The sequence below is a fragment of the Zeus faber genome (genome assembly GCF_960531495.2).
Source record: "Zeus faber genome assembly, chromosome: 1".
In the NCBI taxonomy this organism is placed as follows: domain Eukaryota; kingdom Metazoa; phylum Chordata; class Actinopteri; order Zeiformes; family Zeidae; genus Zeus; species Zeus faber.
This window is the reverse complement of record NC_137193.1, coordinates 38,943,516-38,964,119: the sequence shown is the minus strand read 5'-3', so window position 1 is coordinate 38,964,119 and position 20,604 is coordinate 38,943,516. Positions and strand designations below refer to the sequence as shown.

The 20,604-nt window shown below is 42.8% G+C and overlaps 2 protein-coding genes across 5 annotated transcripts; one reads left to right on the top strand and one right to left on the bottom strand.

Moving 5' to 3' along the window:
- Positions 1 to 4,990: 4,990 nt before the first annotated feature.
- vamp4 (vesicle-associated membrane protein 4) lies at positions 4,991 to 14,541 on the bottom strand. Of its 4 annotated transcripts, XM_080003167.1 has the most exons (9): positions 14,409 to 14,540; positions 13,416 to 13,551; positions 12,173 to 12,274; positions 11,448 to 11,494; positions 11,048 to 11,098; positions 8,867 to 8,967; positions 6,298 to 6,377; positions 6,132 to 6,183; positions 4,991 to 6,011 (listed from the first exon to the last, which is right to left on the bottom strand). In XM_080003167.1, exons 2-9 carry the CDS (start codon positions 13,416 to 13,418, stop codon positions 5,986 to 5,988), a joined length of 462 nt encoding a protein of 153 aa, XP_079859293.1. In that variant the 5' UTR covers positions 13,419 to 13,551; positions 14,409 to 14,540; the 3' UTR covers positions 4,991 to 5,985. The 4 variants fall into 4 exon arrangements, with proteins under 4 accessions (XP_079859293.1, XP_079859295.1, XP_079859296.1 ...); XM_080003169.1 differs by lacking the exon at positions 13,416 to 13,551 and having other exon boundaries at positions 14,409 to 14,541; XM_080003170.1 differs by lacking the exon at positions 13,416 to 13,551 and having other exon boundaries at positions 14,413 to 14,537.
- Positions 14,542 to 17,409: 2,868 nt separating this feature from the next.
- On the top strand, positions 17,410 to 19,111 carry rangrf (RAN guanine nucleotide release factor). The gene is made up of 2 exons (XM_080010603.1): positions 17,410 to 17,672; positions 18,320 to 19,111. Exons 1-2 carry the CDS (start codon positions 17,430 to 17,432, stop codon positions 18,686 to 18,688), a joined length of 612 nt encoding a protein of 203 aa, XP_079866729.1. The 5' UTR covers positions 17,410 to 17,429; the 3' UTR covers positions 18,689 to 19,111.
- The last annotated feature ends 1,493 nt before the right edge of the window (positions 19,112 to 20,604 follow it).

Below are 20,604 nucleotides of genomic sequence, written 5' to 3'. Positions count from 1 at the left end.
TGGTGGTGGAGGGCGGGGGGTGGGGGGGGTGGATGAGACCAAGCGAGGGAGTGAGGAATGAGGGGTGGGAGGTTGAAAGGTAATAGAGGAAAGTGAGAGGAACTGGATGCTGCGTGTTTTAGGGATTGTCTCAACATCAACAACATTCCAACTAACAAGCAGTGTGTGTGTGTGTGTGTGTGTGTGTGTGTGTGTGTGTGTGTGTGTGTGTGTGTGTGTGCGTGAGAGTGAGACACAGAAAGAATGAATATTATACTGTATTTTTTTTTTGACAGCAGCATTGACATCTTTTCGTTTTAATGTTATATTCTTCATCTTTTGTTTTCCATTTGCTTTGGCAAGGTAAAATGATGTTTCCCATGTTTATTAAAGCCCCTTCATTTGGAACTGTAAGAAAGCGAGAAGGAGCAGTACTTTCTGTGTGTTGGTGCCATTGCATACAAATGTCCGTCTGTCCTGTCACTTTGCAGACTTTATTTTGGCCGGAATTTAACACCCAACTTGACAACTCTCAGCTATTGGAAGTGGCATCCTCATAGGAATCAGTTCAACAACGTCTTTTAGCATCAAAGTATCCGGGAAAATATTTCCTGAAATATCTGGAAACATCAGTCACGCATGACTCCCTGCGATAGCAAGAGAGGGAGAGAGAGAGAGAGAGAGAGAAAGAGTTTTCCAGAGAACTGGGCGACGGAGGTTTTGCCCGAGTGAGGCAGGCGGAGCTGGGGCACATGGGATACGATTACCTCCCGAGGAGCCAGTGTCCCCTTTCAGGCTGATGGGGGTCCAGGGGGTGATGCAAACCGGCGACAAGGCCATCGGCAGGAAGGTTGGGGGTTTAAACGCCCATCGATAACTGGATAGCTGAAGGTCTGACACCACCGTGGCCTGGATTCCCTGATAGAAGACGGGTTTGTTGTGAAGAGACCGGCAAGTGCATGTTTATGTTTCAGTGCTAGAAGAAATACCCTATACTGTACCTTAAGTAGAAGCAAAAATACCCTGATACAAAATGACTTGTAAAAGTGAAAGTACCACATTGACATATACACTGAATTAAAAGTATATAACTCTTTGCTCATCAGTGCACTTAAAGTATTACAAGTAATAGTGCCTCCAAGTACTCTAACTAAATGGCTTTCCCACTATTATATTTTCCTAATGTCTCTTCTCTGAACAAAGTATCAGAGACACATCCAACAGGAGTCGACAAGGCTCAGATCCTTCACTGTCCTGCCACGACGATGAGGATCCACAGTTTGTTTCTGTGGAAATGGAATCACAGAGTGGAATGTGAATGCACTAAAAGATAGATTCTCTACCAGGCATCATAACCAGGAGGAGGAGAAGGGAGGTGTACCGCAAAAAAGGTCCAGTAAGTCCAACAAAAGAACATTGAGTCACCTTTAACACCTCTCCTGTTCTCTTGTTCTTCTCCTCAACATATCTTCTCTCTTCCATCTAAAAGTTCCAACACTCCATCCGTCCATCCATCCATCCATCCATCCATCTATGTCAACCTTCCAGATCACCATAACCCTCAGAACATTCCCCGGCTCAGATCGTTCCCTGTTAGGGGCCTTGGTGGCCGCGGTGGCGGGAGAGAGAGGAGGTGACAGGGGTAGCAAGGTGGAGAGGTTCCACCTCCACCTCCACCTCATCTCCACCACTAACAGTTTCTACCTCCACCCCATCTCCACCAGTATCAGGTTCCACCTCCACCCATCTCCACCAGTATCAGGCTCTGTCTACATCATTATGAGGTTCCACCTTCACTCCATCTTTACCAGTATCATGTCCAACCTCAACTCCATCTCCACCAGAATCAGGCTCCACCTCAACTCCATCTCCACCAGAATCAGGCACCACCTCAACTCCACCCCCCCAGAAACAGGCTCCACCTCCAACCTTTTCCACCAGTATCAGGTTCCACCCAACTCCATCACTATATGGTTCCACCTCCACTCCATCTCCACCAGTATTAGCTCCCACCTCAACCCATCCCCACAACTTTCAGTTTCCACTTCTTTCAGAAGGACGTTCTAGCTGCTGCGGTTCTCCATCACCAACAGCATCAGGATACTCCTCATATAAACTTTATATACGTTTATATCAAATCTATTCTCTTTCGTTTAGAGATAATTTGTGAGTAGTAGTTGTAGTAGTAGTAGTTGTAGTAGTAGTGGTTGAATCAACCACCTCACCATGGACTGGAGGAGTCAGAATGGTTCAGAGGAAACCAACTCAGATCTTTGCAGGTGTGGTGTGGGGATGGTGTGGTTTGAGCAGCCACACCTGTCCTGGGTCGAGGTAATTCAGGCCCAGGATCAGAGTGGCTGTTTGCCCGTTGCTTGTTGTTTGGTCTTACCAGCAACACGTTAAAACCCCCTTCCCCACACTCACTCAGGAGAGGAGCCCTTGTCATGACATCTGTCCATCTGCTCCAGGACTTGTTATATCAAGCCCCCTGTGTAAACTGTGTTTTCGCAACCCCACTGTCTGTGTCTCTGTGCCGGAGGGCCCTGAAACTGCCACAGCGGGATATAGTGAGTGAGTGTCAGTGTAGTAATTGATGCAGTAAAGATTAAATTAGCCAATGGGATGGATGATGGATGATAAGGTATGTGTTCGGTTTGGGGGGGGCAATATACTTATTCCCTCAGAGGAAATATCCAGGAGCTGATGGAGGGGAGGAGGGTGAAGGAAATAAGAGAGGGATAGAGAGACAGATGAGAGAGGAATGACCATGAGTGAAACCACATGGAAACATGAGGGAGGAACTGAGAGACAGACAGAACGCTGATGAAGGAGTCTAGGAAAGAGGGAGACAGGGGGACGGAGAAGAGTATATAGGATATGGTATATGATACATTGTAAAATATTCTCAAATTAAAAAATCGTGCCCAGAATGTACTCAGAGAAGTACTACTACTGTACTTCAAAATATATTTGAAATACATACAGTACATGTAACTAGTTACTACCTACCCTCTGTCTGTGCTTGTTTGTGTGTGTAAACTGAGAAGTGAAAAAGTCAGCCCTCACGCTTCATATTAGTCTCATATTTTGGAAACATCTGTGGAAACTGAGCTCTCATGCTGTTTAATTTCGAGGCTGCAGTTTGTGATTCATCTGAAGTGATTTAGTGTTTCTTTTCTCTATTGTGCAGAGTTGTGTTTGTATGTTGCTTGTAACTTCAATGTACGTCTGAACGCTGCTTCTCCTGTCCAACAATCCCTATGTCAATCAAAAATAAGATTAATAAGAAAAGTTAAAAGATCAATAATTTTTTTTTTTTAATTGAGCAGTTTGAACACCATCGCAATATAGCAATTTCCTTATTTATCTTCTTAATTCTTGTCATAACATATGAACAGCCCTCCCCCAGTTAATCTCTCCACCATAAACACGAGCCGCCAGTATCAGGTGCCGGCCCAGTTGTTGGGCTGAAGATTTATGTTCTATTTCCTCTGAGCTGCTGACATATCCATCCCACTTCTGTTGCCACTCAGACCATTTAGGTAAAGGTACAAATACCCGGACACAAAATTAATATAGTAAAAGTTAAAGCACCACATTGCCATTTCTACTTAAGCAAAAGTATATAAGTACTTGCTCTTAAATGGAATTAAGTATTAAAGGTACTTGGGCCCTGATATAACAGAGCCTATAATGCTTTGCAGTAGTACCACCGTAGATTTTTTTCTGATGCTTTCGATACTGGATGTACTTAAGTACACTAAAAAATTACTTGTACGTAGTTACTTTCCACCACTGCGTGTATGTGAGTGTGTGTGTGTGTGACTGACTCATGCGTGCTGGCAGACTCCGCTCACCCTTCTCCAATTCGACTTTAATTCTCTTTCGTGTGAGTCACTTCACTCTTGCTGTGCCCGGATACTGAAGTCATCCCCTCTGAGCCGCTGCCGACCAAAACAGCCTCATCTGCCAACAGGGGTGTGTCCCTTTAACCAGAACTGAGATTAAATATAATTTTTTTTCTGCACACACACAAGCACGCACGCACGCACGCACGCACACACACACACATACACAATGGTTAGGTCGTGGCTTTTGTAGGACAACAACCTCTGCTGTTGGGAAAATCTAAAAAGAGCCGTAACATTTTACGACCAGTTGTCCAACCAGAACTTTATTTCCTTTCGGTTTGCTGGCACTGGATGGGCCGGACAGTGAACCCTGGTGTCATTCATCAAAGCTTAAACTCCATTTTACAGACATTGGATTGTCACGATTTTTAGGTGGATTTTGGAGAATCAAATCAATGATTGAATCGTAGTGGTCACCAAGAGGTGAAAAATGAAAAGGTGAACAAAATAAGAGTGAGTGAGATCCAAGTTTAACTAATTGGATGAATTTACGCCGTAACCCCAAGACCTCTCCTGTTTATTGAATTAATCTCTAAAGCTTAAATAAAGTCATCACCCGCACCATCAACGGCGTCAACAGGTTGCAGCTACGGGAACATCTGCCCGAGAAGCTGCCGGTGGAAACGGGCCCCATTTAATACCTCCCTCCTTTTTAATGGTGAAGTGGCTGTTACTGTCCAGCTGTGGGAACACAGGAGAGGGCACCGCCACCGTCTGCCAGAACAATAAGTATCTGCAGGCTCTGGCCTTGTTAACTTTTAATGGCGGCCTGGGATTCTGCACCGCAAGAGAAGCCACAGAACCATAAAAACACTGATAATGAGATGAGAAGGGGGAAAGAGCGAGACCTCATCACCTCCAAAGAAAAGAGTGGCCCTCCAATCACACACACACACACACATACATCTCACTTCCTTTTCACCCCCCCCCCCCCACCCTTTCCTTCTGTCACTCCTCATCTGTTCTTATCCTTCTTTCACTTCTCCTCCCGCCCTCCTCAAGTTGTTTTTTTCATATTCTTCCTTGTGTTCTCCCGGCATGGCGAGGCTCAGACCGGCCCTGTTCAAACCAGATAAAAATCAGTCCAGATGCCCGTTTAAATTGCTTTATTTCAGAGCGGAACCAAACTGTATATCACAGTCTTCCAATGCAACGCTAGCGTATTCTACATTGTTACAGGATAAATATTTACACCTTAAGAATAAATTAAGCATTTAAAAAAATGACATTAAAAGGAACAGCGATGTGGGTCGAGACACATCGTCTGTGCATTTAGACAACTTTAACCTCCGATCTCACCTGTCCCTGTGTAAAACACCTTGTGGTGATCAGAACCGCAAAAGACATTCATATTAAGCACATTAACGTCCAGCAAAACAAATTAAAACAACACAAAGAAAACAATATAGGTCTTACAACCGACCTGAACAGAATCATATGGAAAGAGTGATTGACAGCTTAATGTCGCCAGCAGGAAAGTAGGGCAGCCGTGACCAAGCGGCCCGAGAGTCCTGGACAGCCCGGGACGAAGGTGAGAGGTTCAGGGTGCGAGAGGAGACATTCATGTTGTGGATTTTATTTTGGCCTAAAACCAGCATGAAGTATAACCAGTGGTAACGGAGAGAACAGTGATTTACTGAGCGGAGTAATGTTCGAAAGCACAGCATATCCTTAAAATCCAAGATCGCCCATTTCCTGTCCTGCGCTGCTTCACTTTCAAATATGTAACACAGATGGACCTTAAAAGTCTTCCCTCAATGCGTTTGTTGGGGGATTGCCGACTGGAAAGGTAGTTTTTTGAAGTTTATGAAACAACCCTTTCAACATTCACTTCCTAAAGAAAATAAAAATAAATATATATTTATTTATTTTTATTTTTTTAGTCGCCCCTCACCTCCAAAGAGGTCTCCTTCTTTCTAAAAAGGATAAAATTAAGCTCCGACATGAAGGAATTACTTTAGAATGGACAAGAACATAAAGTGTGTGTGTGTGCGCATGTATGTGTGTGAGGTGGCGCCCTCTAGCTGGTGTGGAGGACCACAGGACAGGATGAGGAGGGAGGATGAGGAAGATTGTCCAGCATCCTCCTTGGACACTAGTGATACCGCAGGATAACTGGAACTGAAAGAGAGAGAGAGATTTGAGAAAGTGAATTGCAATTGGGAGAAGTAGCCGAAAAGTTCGTTGACCCGTGGCTGAACACAAATTAAACATTTTGTAGTTGTTTGATTAAATACTCACTGATAATAATCAGCAGGAATGCAATGACTACCAGCGCAATGATGATCTTCATCTGGAGAGGAAATCAGTCCATAGTTAGAATATCACATCTCTTTCACACACACACACACACACACACACACACACACACACACACACACAGACACAGACACACACACACACACACCTTGGTGTCTCTCCACCACATCCTCCGGTGCAGCTGTTTGGCTCGGCTGCTGAAGGCAGAAGCGTTGTCCGACAGACTCTCTGGAACGTGAGGCAGGCGGTCAGGACGGACACGTGAGGAGGCGGGGGGGAGACAGGGAGGGGTGGGGGGCAGAGCACACAGTCCAGTCATATTTTTTTGTTTAAGCACAACAAAGCATCGCAATGTGCTTCCCGTTAAACACGACAAATGTTGATCAGAAACTAAACAGAGCAATGGCTGTGTAACGATGGGACAGGGAAACTTTTCGGCGTCTTGGGAGTTACGTACAGAATCAGCCGCTCAGATCCCTCCGGTCAGAAGAAAAGTAAAACAAGAAAACAACCTCATTGGAATACAATTCAAGCTTATATATAGATTATTTGTAAAGAAATGAAAAACTTGTATTTATTTATTTATTTATTTTTTTAACTCGACACAACTGGAAGTTATACTTTCTATTGTAACTACTATTGTAACTATTATTTCCTATATTTTAGATACCACACTGAGTCTTCCACTGTGTTGCATGTTATATCAATAAAGTTTTCCCTGCCTTCCAAATCTCTTACCACCACCATCTCCCTTCACCTCTCCCCCCATTGACATGGGGGGAGAGGTGAAGAGTGGTCCCCTCGGTCTCTCCACCTCAAACCCCCTCCGCTCACTCTGTTTTCGAGATTCTATAGTTGACCTGTCGTGTGTTTGTGTGTGTGCTACTGCTCCCCAGCGTGCGGCGCAGTGTTGGTCCAAAGCTTCGGTTCCTGTCCTTCACGTTTGGAGTCTGGTTCTGTCACGTGTGTGTTTTAACGGCCGTGCGGCGCGGCGCAGAAGATGCTCGTTAATCTTCAGGAATTTCTTGCAGCTTTTACCTGCCGCTGACCCACAGGTCGTCTCTCTCTCTCTCTCTCTCTCCCTCTCTCTCTCCCTCTCTCTCTCCCTCTCCCTCTCTCTCCCTCTCTCCCTCCCTCCTTCCCTCCCTCCTCGAAAGGACGGATCCAGATGGAGTGACAGGAGGAGCCGTGTTGGAGGAGCTTGTATAACGCTCCCTCCAAGGAAAGGACGGGGGGATCTCCAGTGGAGAGTCCTACATGGAGCCATAGCTGTCAACAGTTTTGTTTCTGTTTTTAATCCCACGGTCACAAATGAATGTCCATTCTGTAAACTGCCAGAGTCGATTTTTCCACTGCTTTTCAGAGTGCGACAGACTTTTAGAGCTTTTTAGTCTTTTAAAAGGAAAGTTTTAAGCTCTTTAGAGAGGAGTGGTCCAAAAATGCTTTTATTTTTGGGGTTATGTATTACAGGGCCAACACAGAGAAATGGCGACTGTTAAACTTTTTAGTAGGGGAAGCAAAGATGGCGATGTACCTCACAAGAAGAAACAAACTGAGGGGAAAGGAAAGTGTTTTAGGAAGAGTGTTTGTAGCGTTGGTCAGGGCCAGAGTCTTCATCGATTTAAACTTTCACAGACTGATGTAGAGTCTGGATGTCTTCATCAAGCTGTGGTGTTTTAATGACATCATCTGTTCGTTGGTAGAAGACAACTTGTGCTTCCAGTCTGTTTTTAACGTGTAGGGCTCTGTTATTGAACAAAGTGTGTTTTTTTATTGTCTGCAACTGTGAACTAGAGAAAATGTTAAAATAAAGATTCTCTCTCTCTCTCTCTCTCTCTCTCTCTCTCTCTCTCTCTCTCTCTCTCTCTCTCTCTCTCTCTCTCTCTCTCTCTCTCTCTCTCTCTCTCTCTCTCTCTCTCTCTCTCTCTCTCTCTCTCTCTCTCTCTCTCTCTCTCTCTCTCTCTCTCTCTCTCTCTAATTTTCCATTATTTATTTTATATAAGTTCCATACAACACTGCACGTTCAGTGCAGAAATAGCTATCTTGTTTACAGAAAATTCTATTTGTTCTGTGAAATATTTTTGATATGCACCAGAGGTACAGTAGAACTGTAAAGCTGGGAGTAATTCTCATTATGCATAAAATGTCAGTTTATCGATATAGAATTGTATTGTGACCCATGTATCGAAATCTAACTGTATAGAAAGATCTCCATCAATAATCAACAATAACTAATACAGATCACAAACAAACACAGAACTCGAATTGATGAGTTGCAGATGTGCGCTTTTGTCTCATTTGACCAGAGTCTGGACACAGAGAGAAACAGCTCTGCAACATCTGGAAGTAGTCGATAGCCTTGATAGAGTGGTAGGACGGGCAAGCACGCTGATGTCTTCATTTATGAGACAGAGGGACGGAAAGAGAGAAAGAAGGAAAGAAAGAAAGAAAGGTAGAGCTGAAGATGTCTTGTTGAAAGGCTTGCGTGTGTGTGAAAATGTGTAATGGACAGACTCAAATGTTTCACAGGTGTGTGAACAGCGAGTTAAAGAGACGAGGACGGGATGAGCTGAGGTATGTGAGAGCTGTCATAAAGCTGTAAACGTAAACACACATTTGTGAGAAAAGTTAAAAAAATAAAATAAAAAATCAGTTTCAAGAACAGATTTATTTCTACAATCCCTGTGTGTGTGTGTGTGTGTGTGTGTGTCTCTCACCTGACTTATCCTGCAGGTCGTCCAGGCGTTCCCCCCTCTCGATCACCTTGGAGATGTTCTCCTGCATCACATCGATGACCTCGTCCACCTGCGACTGCACCCTGAGAGGAAAAGCATCACAGCACACGATGATGCCACTTACAGTACGTGAAGAACGTTTATCAACCGTTCCTACATGAAAGTCATCACACAGTTAGATAAGGTTTTATGTACAGTGGTTCTTAATTTTATGCTAGTTTTCGTTTTCTAATTAAATAATATGGTCATAGATGATTCTTTTATTGACTTGCTACCTTTGAGCATGTGATGTCGCCCACAAGAATGACTTTATTGATCCCTCTGGGGAAATTTGCCTTCTGCCCTTGACCAATCATAAGCAAATAATTTAGGGCAGTGGGTAGCAACGGCACAATGCCCGGGGACCAACTCCGGGTCTAGAGCCAACGCCTGCACGTGCATGTCTTTTAGGATGAACATGGGGTGGCCATGCACACAGCAGGGGCCCAGATGGTTTGAACCAAGAACTTTCTTGCTGTGAGGCAAGGCTTTCACCTTTAGGGTTTTTGGAGGGTTTTAGGGGTTGTTTCCAAGCAATCCTGTTAATAGGCCTGTTGATGAAAGCCTGTGAGAATCACACTGTAATCCAAACTATTTTAAACAATGGGGTCGAATAAATATAGATAATGTACTGTTTGTGGGACAGAGTTAAACTGCAGAAGCATTCCTGACCACATCCATCTGGCAATTTCAGCGGCCAACAAGTTTATATCATAAATGAAGCCCATTGGATGGCTCCTAGTCTTGATGTGACCCGTGTGCAGCGTCGGTGTGTCTTTTCAACCTCCATCACTACCACACACCACCTTTCTGAAATCATCTCCATCCCCCCTGCTCTCGTCCTTATTTCTGTCCATCAACAGACTAGACTGCAGACGCAGGGCCAGCGATGACGATGTGAAGTGTGAATGAGGGATCGCGGCAGAGGCTAAGTTAGGAGGAGGGATGGAATTACTGAGGCAGGACACTTTTGTTGTGTGTAATCCACCTCCCCCCCCAAAAGTTTGGGAAAATTCCAAACAACTATGATCACTTAAATGAAATGTCGAGCATGATAGAAAGTGATTGTTCACTGTTTTTAGAAGAAATGGAATTTGTATTTCTGCTTGTGCCTTTGAACTTATTTGTTTGACATTTTCTGTCCTCAAAAGAACTTGAGTTGTACAAAAACAATAATCAAATAAAAATCCCCTTATTGCAGTTGTCTTTTTATGTCTTTTCTTCACAAATCAACAGCTTTTTGGAATACTACTACTTTTTCTTAGTTTTAGCCGTTTTTTTAGTTCTGAGAAAAACACATAGTAACACCTATTCCTGTAAGTGCTTTATGAATCAATGCACGCACACGCACACACACACACACACACACACACACACAGTGACCTCTGAAAGTGCAGGTTGAGCCAGAGGTGACAGAGAAGAACCCTGTGCGCACACACACTTCTGGGAAAGGTGTTTACAGCAGTGTCACAGAGTAAAGTGTAAACTGAGTGTGGAACAGCCCACAATGACCGTCTCTGTTCTCCGGCTGCAACTGATGTGGAAACGGACTCCTGAGGGAACAGGTTGACGGGGAGTGTTACACAATGACCCGCACATCATCACCGCTGCAGTTACGCAACCACCTGGTGCTTCTGGTACAGTAAACACAGTTAGCTCCAGTTATATAACAACTGCACCAAAACACATAGTGATGGCATTACTGTTGTGAGCTAAAGCCCAGCAGAGTGCTGGCTCTGTAATGTTTAAATAAATACTTGCTTAATTTTTGTGGTGTGGGGATGGTGTGGTTTGAGCAGCCACATCTGACCTTGGACCTAGGTATTTGGCTGCATACCTGTTGCTTGTGGTTGGTCTAACGAGCAGCAGGTAAAACCCCCATCCCTACACACACTCAGGAGAGGAGCCCTTGCCATGTGACACGTGTCCATCTGCTCCTTGGATTATTCCACCTCGCCCACTCTCTCCACAATAAACTGGTTTTGTCTACAACCCCGTCGTCTGTGTCTCTGTGCCATGAGGTCCCTGACAACGCCACTTGGGTGGTGGGTGATAAGGGAAACTGCCACAAATTCTTTTCCTTCCATGTTTAAATAATACTTCTTTTTTTCTCCCACTACTTACTGTTTGATTTTGTCATTTTGAGTTCCGAACCTGGGGCCAGTAGGGCCTCTCCTAAAAGACAAGGATTAGAGGTCAAAAATATTAATATACACACACACACAATACAATATATACTTTAAAACATTTTATGACGCCATCGACTAATTAACTATGGTTAATCATCGCTATTGGTTTTCTAAAACATCTGTGTAAGGTAAATTGTTAAAGGGATAATGCAATTTTTGAAAATTTTCAGGCTAGGTTAGTTGACATGCAGCCATGGATTGAGATAACACATTTAGTGATGCAGTCAGTCAGTATCTCGGTACTGGACACACAGGGATGAAATTGGAATAGACCTTCTCGTGTGTATCTGGGTAAGACAGACAAAAAGATGCTCAGCCCATGCAAACTAACTCACAAGAAGAAGTCTTCCTCTTCATCTGAGTCTTCCTCCAGCAGGTTCCTCTGTGAAACACAAGCAGTAGGTCACGCTCATTTTTATTTTATTTTTTAATGGGACAGATTTATAAATATCAGAACACAATCTAGAGCCTGATGACTACAAACAATGGAATTATTCTTGTCTTGTTCAGTAAAATGTCAACCTATCACTGTATTAATAGTTCTACATGTAATGTAATGAATGTTGATGTTATTTGTAAAACCCATATTCATTAGGTTTTCTCAACTCAAAATTGAAGCCTGCATTTTGAAACCCCAAAATATGTGTTCTTTACAAATGAAATCCATTTTCTTAGTTGACTTTGATTTATGTTGCATCCCCAGACTCGAGATACAGATGGACTGCTGTATTAACTGCTGCTGAATTCTCCTCCTTTTCCCACCCAGTTCTCTGGTTACTTACGTTTGATAGATTGATCTTTTGTCAATTGTCAGTGCTGCACAATTATGGAGAATTTGTGAACCATTATAATTTTTTCCAGATAGTGTGAGCAGAATTGATCATCTAAATAACTTCAGGGATATTTTAACAACCACTTTTGCGTCAGTTATTCCACCGTAATTTCAATTGCAGGGACATATTAAAGTGAATTGTTCGTTGTTGATCACACACCCAAATAGGTATCTTGTTTTTTTATTCTTAAAAAAATCTCATTTGAAATAAATACCGAGCCGACTCACCCTCTCGCTCCGAATGGATCCTGTGACCTCGTCATCATTGAGGTGCCGTTTAAACTTGGGGGGCATGTTGTCGTCAGGTTGCTCCTCCCTTTCAGGCTCCCTCTGCAACCAGGAGGAGAAGTTAGGCCTTGCACACCGCAACACCATGCAAAGGGCTTCAGCACACCAGAGGAATGACATACTAGTGTACTATTTGGGAAGTTTGATTAGTATGCTTAGTATGTCTGAAACCATAGTATGCTGAAATAGTATGTGAAAAGCATCAGGATGACACACATCTGGTGCGCCGGTCAAAGTTTCTATCCAGTGTCGTCATCACAGGACAATCTCAGTTCCCAAATTAAGTCAGTCAAGATTAAGCAAACTAAGATAAGTCTCACAATTACTTCTACACTTCGGGCTTGTTATTTGTGACAGAAATCACCATATAACTTTTTTTTTTTTAACTGCCCACTTGTCTGAACATCTTTAGAAAACTAGATGTTAAATCATTATGATGGGACAATAATTAATAAAATTGTATATTTTGACAAAAGAACATGAACTGTTACCACACCACTATGTATTGCCATTGAACGTCAGAATATAAAAATTTGGTAGACGGTTCACTTTCTACAATTCAAATGATGGAAACTCATCTAATTTACATTCTATTTATTGCCACATTTCTAACATTCAAAAGATTTCACAAAAACATCACAATCAATACTCAAATGATTGTGATCAGGAGATTATGTGTTAATTGCTCTAGGTAACCACTTATATTGTGATAATTTGGGCAGCATAATCCACAATATAACCTTTTTATATAGACACATGAGTAACTGGAAAACAAACAGGAAACAGCACAGGACTCCAATTCCAATCGTCTCTGGTTTTAAAGCGGGAAGTGAGTCTAAGTTACCTGGGGAGGAAGTTATATCATGGATTACTGTTTTTTGTGCCAAAAACCCCTCATCTCATCTATTCCTGAAGTGGAAAACATGGTGTTCCTTCAACTGCACCCACTGCGTTCCTCAGGACAGCACTTGGGTGTGTTTCCACACAGCACAAGTAACATAAGGACACATCCAAATGATTTGCCATTCCAAGACAGGGTCTGTTAAATGTTTAACGGTCTTAGAGACAAACAGTGAGTCCCACAACCTGAGGGCACGTTACCAACAAACACAGCGTTCTCCCCCACACGTGCACTGCCTCTCCTGTTCCAACTAAACCAGCTGTATTATGTGACTCTAGATACCATTGAATCCGGTTCAGTCTGAAACTGTGGCCTTCTCTGCGTCCTTCTCTGGGACCAGGGCTGGAAAAAAGCTGTTCAGTGACCGGGAAGGTTGAGAGGAACTTTCCAAATAACAGAAGAGAGGCAGGGGACAGGGCTGTATTTGAAGCGGCAGAAAGATCAGAGGGGAGGGGAAGTAGGAGAAGAAGGCAGCATCAGGAGTAAAAAGAGATGAAGTCGAAGCGAGTGCATTAGTATTGCGAGAGTGGATAAAATAAAAAATAAAAAAATTTGTAACGCCATCAGCAAATACCAAAAAGTTGGCAACAATTCTCACTATGTAAATGTCAATATAAGCCATCTCGTCAACAGCAGCTTCAATCGAAATTCAATCCGATCGTGACCTTTTGTGTCTAAATCGAATTGTGAGATCCTAATCAATACCCAACCCTAAGAAGAAGAGACAACCTAAAGAATTTAAAGGTGTAATCCACACAAAACAATATGGTAATCAGAATGTCTGGACGGGATTAATAGGCTTCGTTAAAGATCACATAACAATAACTGGATTACATCTTTAAACGAGTAGGAATAGTTGATGGAAAACACTACGACTTTACATGCTGAATAAAATTTGACTGGAAAAGGAACATTTATTGCTACTGAAGTAGCTTCAAGTGTATTAATCTACTGGTGTTGGTTGACAATGCAGATAGACATAAGAGTCCCAACACAGCTACTAATACAACGAAAATCGAACTTGTTTTAATCTTCATCTTATTATACAAGACCATGATGTACAATTGCTATCTGGATGTACCGTTTCCTGTAGATGCCAGAAACACCATGTAGCTGGAAGCCATGACCGGCTTAACAGACCATTTAAACAATAAACGCCATGTTCCATTTAGTATTTAATAGTAAATGCATGTTAGCCGTTAGCTATTAGCACCAACCGCTGACAGGCCGCTGGTCAACGCTACTGACCATCGCCAGTGACCTTTGGAAACTTACTTACAAATCCGGGTTTTCTTCGGCGTTCGTGGAGCCTGGAAGGTGGTTTGATTATGATTAATGCATTGTTGATGTTTCCTTGAGACAGAGGCTTGTTGTGTTAGCAGCTAAGCTAACAGCCGCTCACCCTCTTCCGCTCTGTCAGCTGACAAGCAGCTGGAGGACGAGGACGCCGAGGACTAAATAAATATATTTATCTACTACAGTATGATAACAATGAAAACAATACAAAATAATAATACACTACTGTGTTTATGTATTCGATGATATAGAATACTCATAGAATATTAATATTATAGTTAATATAATATTAACTAATAATCCACGAATTCTATCATATATGATATAATTATAAATTACAATTTCTATATCTGGTAAAAGTGAAGAGACCAAAATGATGTGTTTCTCTGGCTATACTATGTATGGGTATATGCTTGAGTAAAATGAAAATTTGTTTTATTCTATCAACTACGGACAACATTTCTTCAAAATTAAAATATAGTCATTTCGAGCATTTATTTCCAGAAAATGACAACTGGTCAAAATAACAAAAAAAGAAGCAGTGTTTTCAGACCCCGAATAATGCAAAGAAAACAAGTTCATATTCATTTTTCGACTTCGGCCCTGCCCCGAGGAGCCTGTTTGGAGCCGCCGTCGCCATGCACTTCACCCCAGCTGCCGTCTGCAGCTTTGTTGCCCCCAATGTCTGCAGCTTGGCCTTGTTCTTACGAACCGCCGCCTTTGAAATGTTCCCTCTGCCGGTAGAGCTAGAATCCAACCCTTCCTTCCCTCACTCAAAACTTTTCTTTTCAACTCTTTTGGCGTGGACAAATGTTGTTTTTTTGCGTTGGAGGTACGAATAGCACTGTTTTTGCCATCCAGCTGGTCCTATTGTAAGAGGATAGTGTTGACCACTTTAATACTTTTCCTTATGATATCATATTCGGTTCAGGTGATCACCTAATGTTGGAATTCAACAGACACTCGAATGGAATGGCTGCCATACATGTAGAGATGCTGATTTAAGAAAAAAATGGAGTGGTCTCTGTGTATATACAGTGTGTGTGTGTGTGTGTGTATATATATATATGCCGATAACTTTTAACAATCAAAATAATATATAAGAAGAAAAATCATGAAATAGAAAATTAAAAAAATAAAATAGCATGTGTCTGATTTTATTTTTCCTGAAAAATGTAAAACGATGCTGAAAGGTGACAAGTGGTTATAGAGGAGCTTGAAGCCGTCTGTCTGTTTGGCTTTCTGTCTGTCTGTCTGTCTGTCTATCGATGTAATTTAAAAAGGCTTTATCGGCATGGGGAAACATATTTACATTGCCAAAGCAAATGGAAAACAAAAAAGGAAAATATAACATAGAATACATATACAAACGAGTGAAGGTTACCTAAAATAAAAATATAAACGTTTGAACATTGCTATGAAAAATATATATATTTACATTATATTATTATTATTATTATAATATTTATATTAAGGTAGAAATTGTCAAAAATATATGTAAGGATGAGTAAAGATATCGAAAAAAAATTATAAATATAGCTGCAGGCAGCAATATGTGGGGTCAAGTGTAATCGGCCCTTTGTTAAAGTTCAATGGATGAGTGTGCTTTGGTTCACTGTTTCTGTGTGTTTTGTGACCGCAGAAGTTAATTTGTAGCGGCCTGGTTAAAGTATAATTCTATGACGTTTCTATGTTTTTTGCGGCTGTGGGTGGGTTTCCTACACTGCAACTAATGGTGGTTATCATTCTTAAGTAGAGCTGCATGATTATGGCTGAAATGCGGATCACGATTATCTTTGGCAATATTAAAAATCACAATTATTTATTAGGATTTTGGGAAATCTAATTATTTTATTGCATTTTGTAAATCAACACAAAACTGCCTTCACAATAATAATGTATTTATAGACCTAAATAAACTCAATGTACAAATCTTTGAATCAGAATAGGACTTTGTTAACATGAACTCAGTCTTCTAAAGGGTATAGATTACATCCAAACAAGAAGGTCAGTTACATTACACCTGCAGTTTTTTTGCAAAAAAAAAAGGTCTACCCCCCTACACACACACGCACACACACACACACACATCCACCCCGTTTCTCTAAATTAAACCAATAATAAAAAAAAATTCTATTAGCTTAGATGTATTTACTTTTTCCCAATTGAACGAAACAAAAAAAGCCCTGCGTGTTCCATGTCTGCGAAGTCTGTGTGTACGCGCTCCACGGGGCCTGCAGCTGGCTCCCGCTGGGCGCACAGATTATTTCCTTTGCCACACATGGATAATTGTGATCAGACAATGCTAATAGTTATTGTTACCAGTAATTATAATTCAGGAAGATTGTATATATTCATACATTGTTATATCTGAAATGTCTATAAATTACGACAGTGATGCATGATATTTGTTTAGTTCAAATTCAATCACGACTACAAACGGCCCCAAATAAACATCTTCTTTAGATTGTCTGTGGGTTCATCGAATTCATAATTTCCAAGTCTGACATCAGTCCCATCTGTACATGCCACCATCTTAGCGAGGACCCGGTTGTTGACCAATCACTAGACTGCAATGCTCTCATGTGACCTGTACGAGCCGTCGTTTGCGCGTGTGATGACAAAATGTACCTTTTTTTTTTGCCAAAATGATTCCACAATAATGGGCCGAAAAATCAATGGATCAAACTTGGACGACGGCATGTCGGAATTGTCCCGAATGCATATTTTATTCATCTTGTACGTAGGTACAGCGGATCCAGGACATCCGCCGACTACTGATGTCTGTTTTTCACGATAATTATTACTACAAATAATAAGAGGAAAAATACGTAAGGTTCATATATGTGTCGGTCTAAAAAGAGACAACTAAACAGTATCCACCCCGTATCTGTAGGTGGCAGCACTGGCCCAACCGTCACAAGAAGGCGCCGATCTCGTTTCCCGGACGTGTGTGTGCCAGTAGTTCCGGTCCCTGCCCCAGAGCCTCTCGGCGGTGAGATGCACTCCTCCCGTGGTGGTGCGGGCCCGGCTCACCCTCTCTTCGGAGGGGCCATGTCCGCCGCCGTGCCGCGCGGCGCGGTGGACGTCAGTGACCTGCGAGAGATCCCGGACAACCAGGAGGTGTTCGCCCACTGCCACACGGACCAGAGCCTCGTGGTGGAGCTGCTGGAGCACCAGGGCCAGGTGGCGGACGCCGACGCCGCCGAGTTCCACTTCGACGACGTCGCGGGCAGCAACAAGGTAGTGACGCGCGACGAACGAACGAATCGAACGAAGAGAGTCGTTCTTTTTGTTTGCAATCGGGCGTCTTCAGACGGACAGGCATTCAAAGAGTCTGAAACCGGATTCAACACAGTCTGAATACAGAATAAATGAACGTGGGACTGTGGTACAAAGTTGCGCTCCACTTCCATAAGTCATTGATAGACTGTGGCTGAAAGGTTTAAAAAAGAAAAGACAGAATTAAACTATTCTTGTGAGAATTCCATTCGCCCACTCCGACCCAACCGACTCTTACATTTACATTTAGTCATTTAGCAGACGCTTTTATCCAAAGCGACTTACAAGGGAGAATAACATTCAAGCTACATTGCGACAGAGACATTGGTGTAACAATAAATACTGCTTGGTAGTGCTAAGTAATTGTAAGTTAGGAGAGGAGGTACTCCCTGAAGAGCTGGGTCTTCAAGTGCTTCTTAAAGACAGAGAGGGAGGTCCCTGCTCTGGTCGTTTTTGGCAGCTCGTTCCACCAACGTGGGACTACAAATGAGAATAGCCTGGATTGCTGGAGTCCTCTAGGGACTCGCGTTCATGAATCAAATCGAACGGCTCTTTTTGCTGAGTGACTCGTCCTGACAGGAGCTGAAACCTCTCCTCACTGTAACCAGGCGCTGGAGCCGGAGGCGCTGGAGGTGAGCGGCGTCGAGCCACTGCCCGTGTCCGAGCTGTCCCTGTCACAGTGCAGCTCTGCCTGGGTGCTGACCGGGGTGCAGCTGGTTTCCAAGTTTAATGAGGCGGCTCGAAATACGGTGGCCCTGCATCTGGGCCTGCTGCGGCTGCCGCAATTCTCCACTGATCTCCTGGTGACCTTCAACGACCCGCTGACCATCAGTCCGGAGAGCAGCAGCAGCATCATTCCAGAAGAAGACAGCGGCGGCTCTGGGAGTGCCGAGTCGCCTCCAGAGCCATGGACGGTGCAGGACTTCCACCGCTTGCTGCGGTCCCTCACCCTGCATGACCCAGGACTCTTTGAGTAGAGCAGGTTGTCTGAAACCACATGTCGGACTCAGATTGGGGATTAAGGTCCTGGCTAGGGCCTGAGCCATATGGATTGTTGGTCACAGATACCAATTATGGGGGGCAAAAGAAATCTGATAACCAATATTATCTGCCTATATTTTTTTTATTTTTCTATTTTATTTTGTCAGAAAATAAATGGTTTTAGGAAAACATTGCGTTATTGAACAAAATTAGCGTGTATGAATAAAATGTTGTGTAAAAAATAGGTATTTTTTTTACTAATAACTTAAGTCCAATAAATCAGTTTGAACCATTTAGAATAGAAATGTAATAGAAATGATTATTATAATAAGTACTGGCACTCTGTCCAGTGTCCTTTATGGCATAGTATGCAGATGTTTACTTAACAAATCTAATAAAAGGAGTATTTTATTTGAAATATTTAATATTTTTAAGTCCATCATCTTAATTTGTTGCTGTTGTGTTTTTGTCCGTCTTTTTAAAACAGATTCCAGGACAGATCCGGGGGGGGGGGGGGGGGGGCAGGGCAGGGATTGCATTATGGTTAATGTAGGAGCCCTGTTGGCACGTGGCGAGGGGGAGCAGGAGGATGATGGAGAGATCACTGATTGAGAGCTGATAAACTTGTTGCATACAACGATCAGCCTCAACATTGAAACCACTGACAGGTGAAGTGAATAACATCGCTCATCTCATTCCAATGGCATCTGTCGAGGGGTGGGACATATTAGGCAGCAAATTAACTGTCAGTTCTTAAAGTTCATGTGTTGGAAACAAAAAAATGGGCAAGCGGAAGGATCTGAGCAACTTTGACAAGGGCCAAATTGTGATAGCTGGACGACTGGGTCAGACCATCTCCCGGTATGCAGTGGTCAGTGCCTACCAAAAGTGGTCCAAGGAAGGAGATCCGAACCAATGAACCGCCGACAGCTGTCATGGACGCCCATGGGCTCATTGATGCAAAGTCTAGCCGTCTGGTCCAGTCCCACAGAAGAGCTACTGTAGCACAAATTGCTGAAAGGTTAATGGGTCCGATCGAGCATCTGTGGGATGTGCTGGAACAACAAGCCTTATCCATTGGGACCCACCTCACAACTTATAGCATCTGCTGCTATCTTCTTGGTGCCAGATACCACAGGACAGCTTCAGAGGTCTAGTGGAGTCCATGACTCGACGGGTCAGAGCTGGAGGTAGAGCGGGGGGGAGCGACAAATATAAGTGGTTATTAGTGGAGGTTTTAATGTTGATGCTGATTGGTGTATGTTATTACTTTATTCTAAAAGTTAGAAGGTGGCTGTCCACTTCCTGTACAGTCCTGCCTCAAGTTGTCTCTGTGGAAGGAAATCACTTTTTGTTGCAAGTTCCCAACAACACGGTTCCATTCAAAGGGACTGAACACTGCATGTCCCTCAGAGATACTTGATCAACGAAATAAACCTTTGGGACTTAAATATAGCTGACATGATTCAGACCCGCTGCCCCGGCGCTGCAAGAGAACTTTGTGTGTGAGGACACAAGCAATGTTTTCGATTGACTCCGGGGTGAGTAAGGAATGTCAAAATGAAAATGTTTACATTTAAAGTTAAACAGTAGCGAAACCAGGATGGGTTGTCAAACGGGCAGGGCCTTCAGGCATACCATTACACCCAACTCTTATTGGGAAATGAGATTATTTGTATATGAAATTATACTTTACCAAAAAATTCAGATTCTTCAAAAGATTCTGCCTGTTTAGGTGCCTCTGCCCAGGAGCTGGTTGTGTGACTGCAGAAATAGATGCATAAAACTGATGGTACAGAATACGAGCTAGACATGGCGTTAAATGGCATTATATTCTATATTCCCTCCCCCTGGAACAGTAAAACTGGAGGTATTGGTCATAAAACTTATGTCTTCTAATGGACCCTGGTTT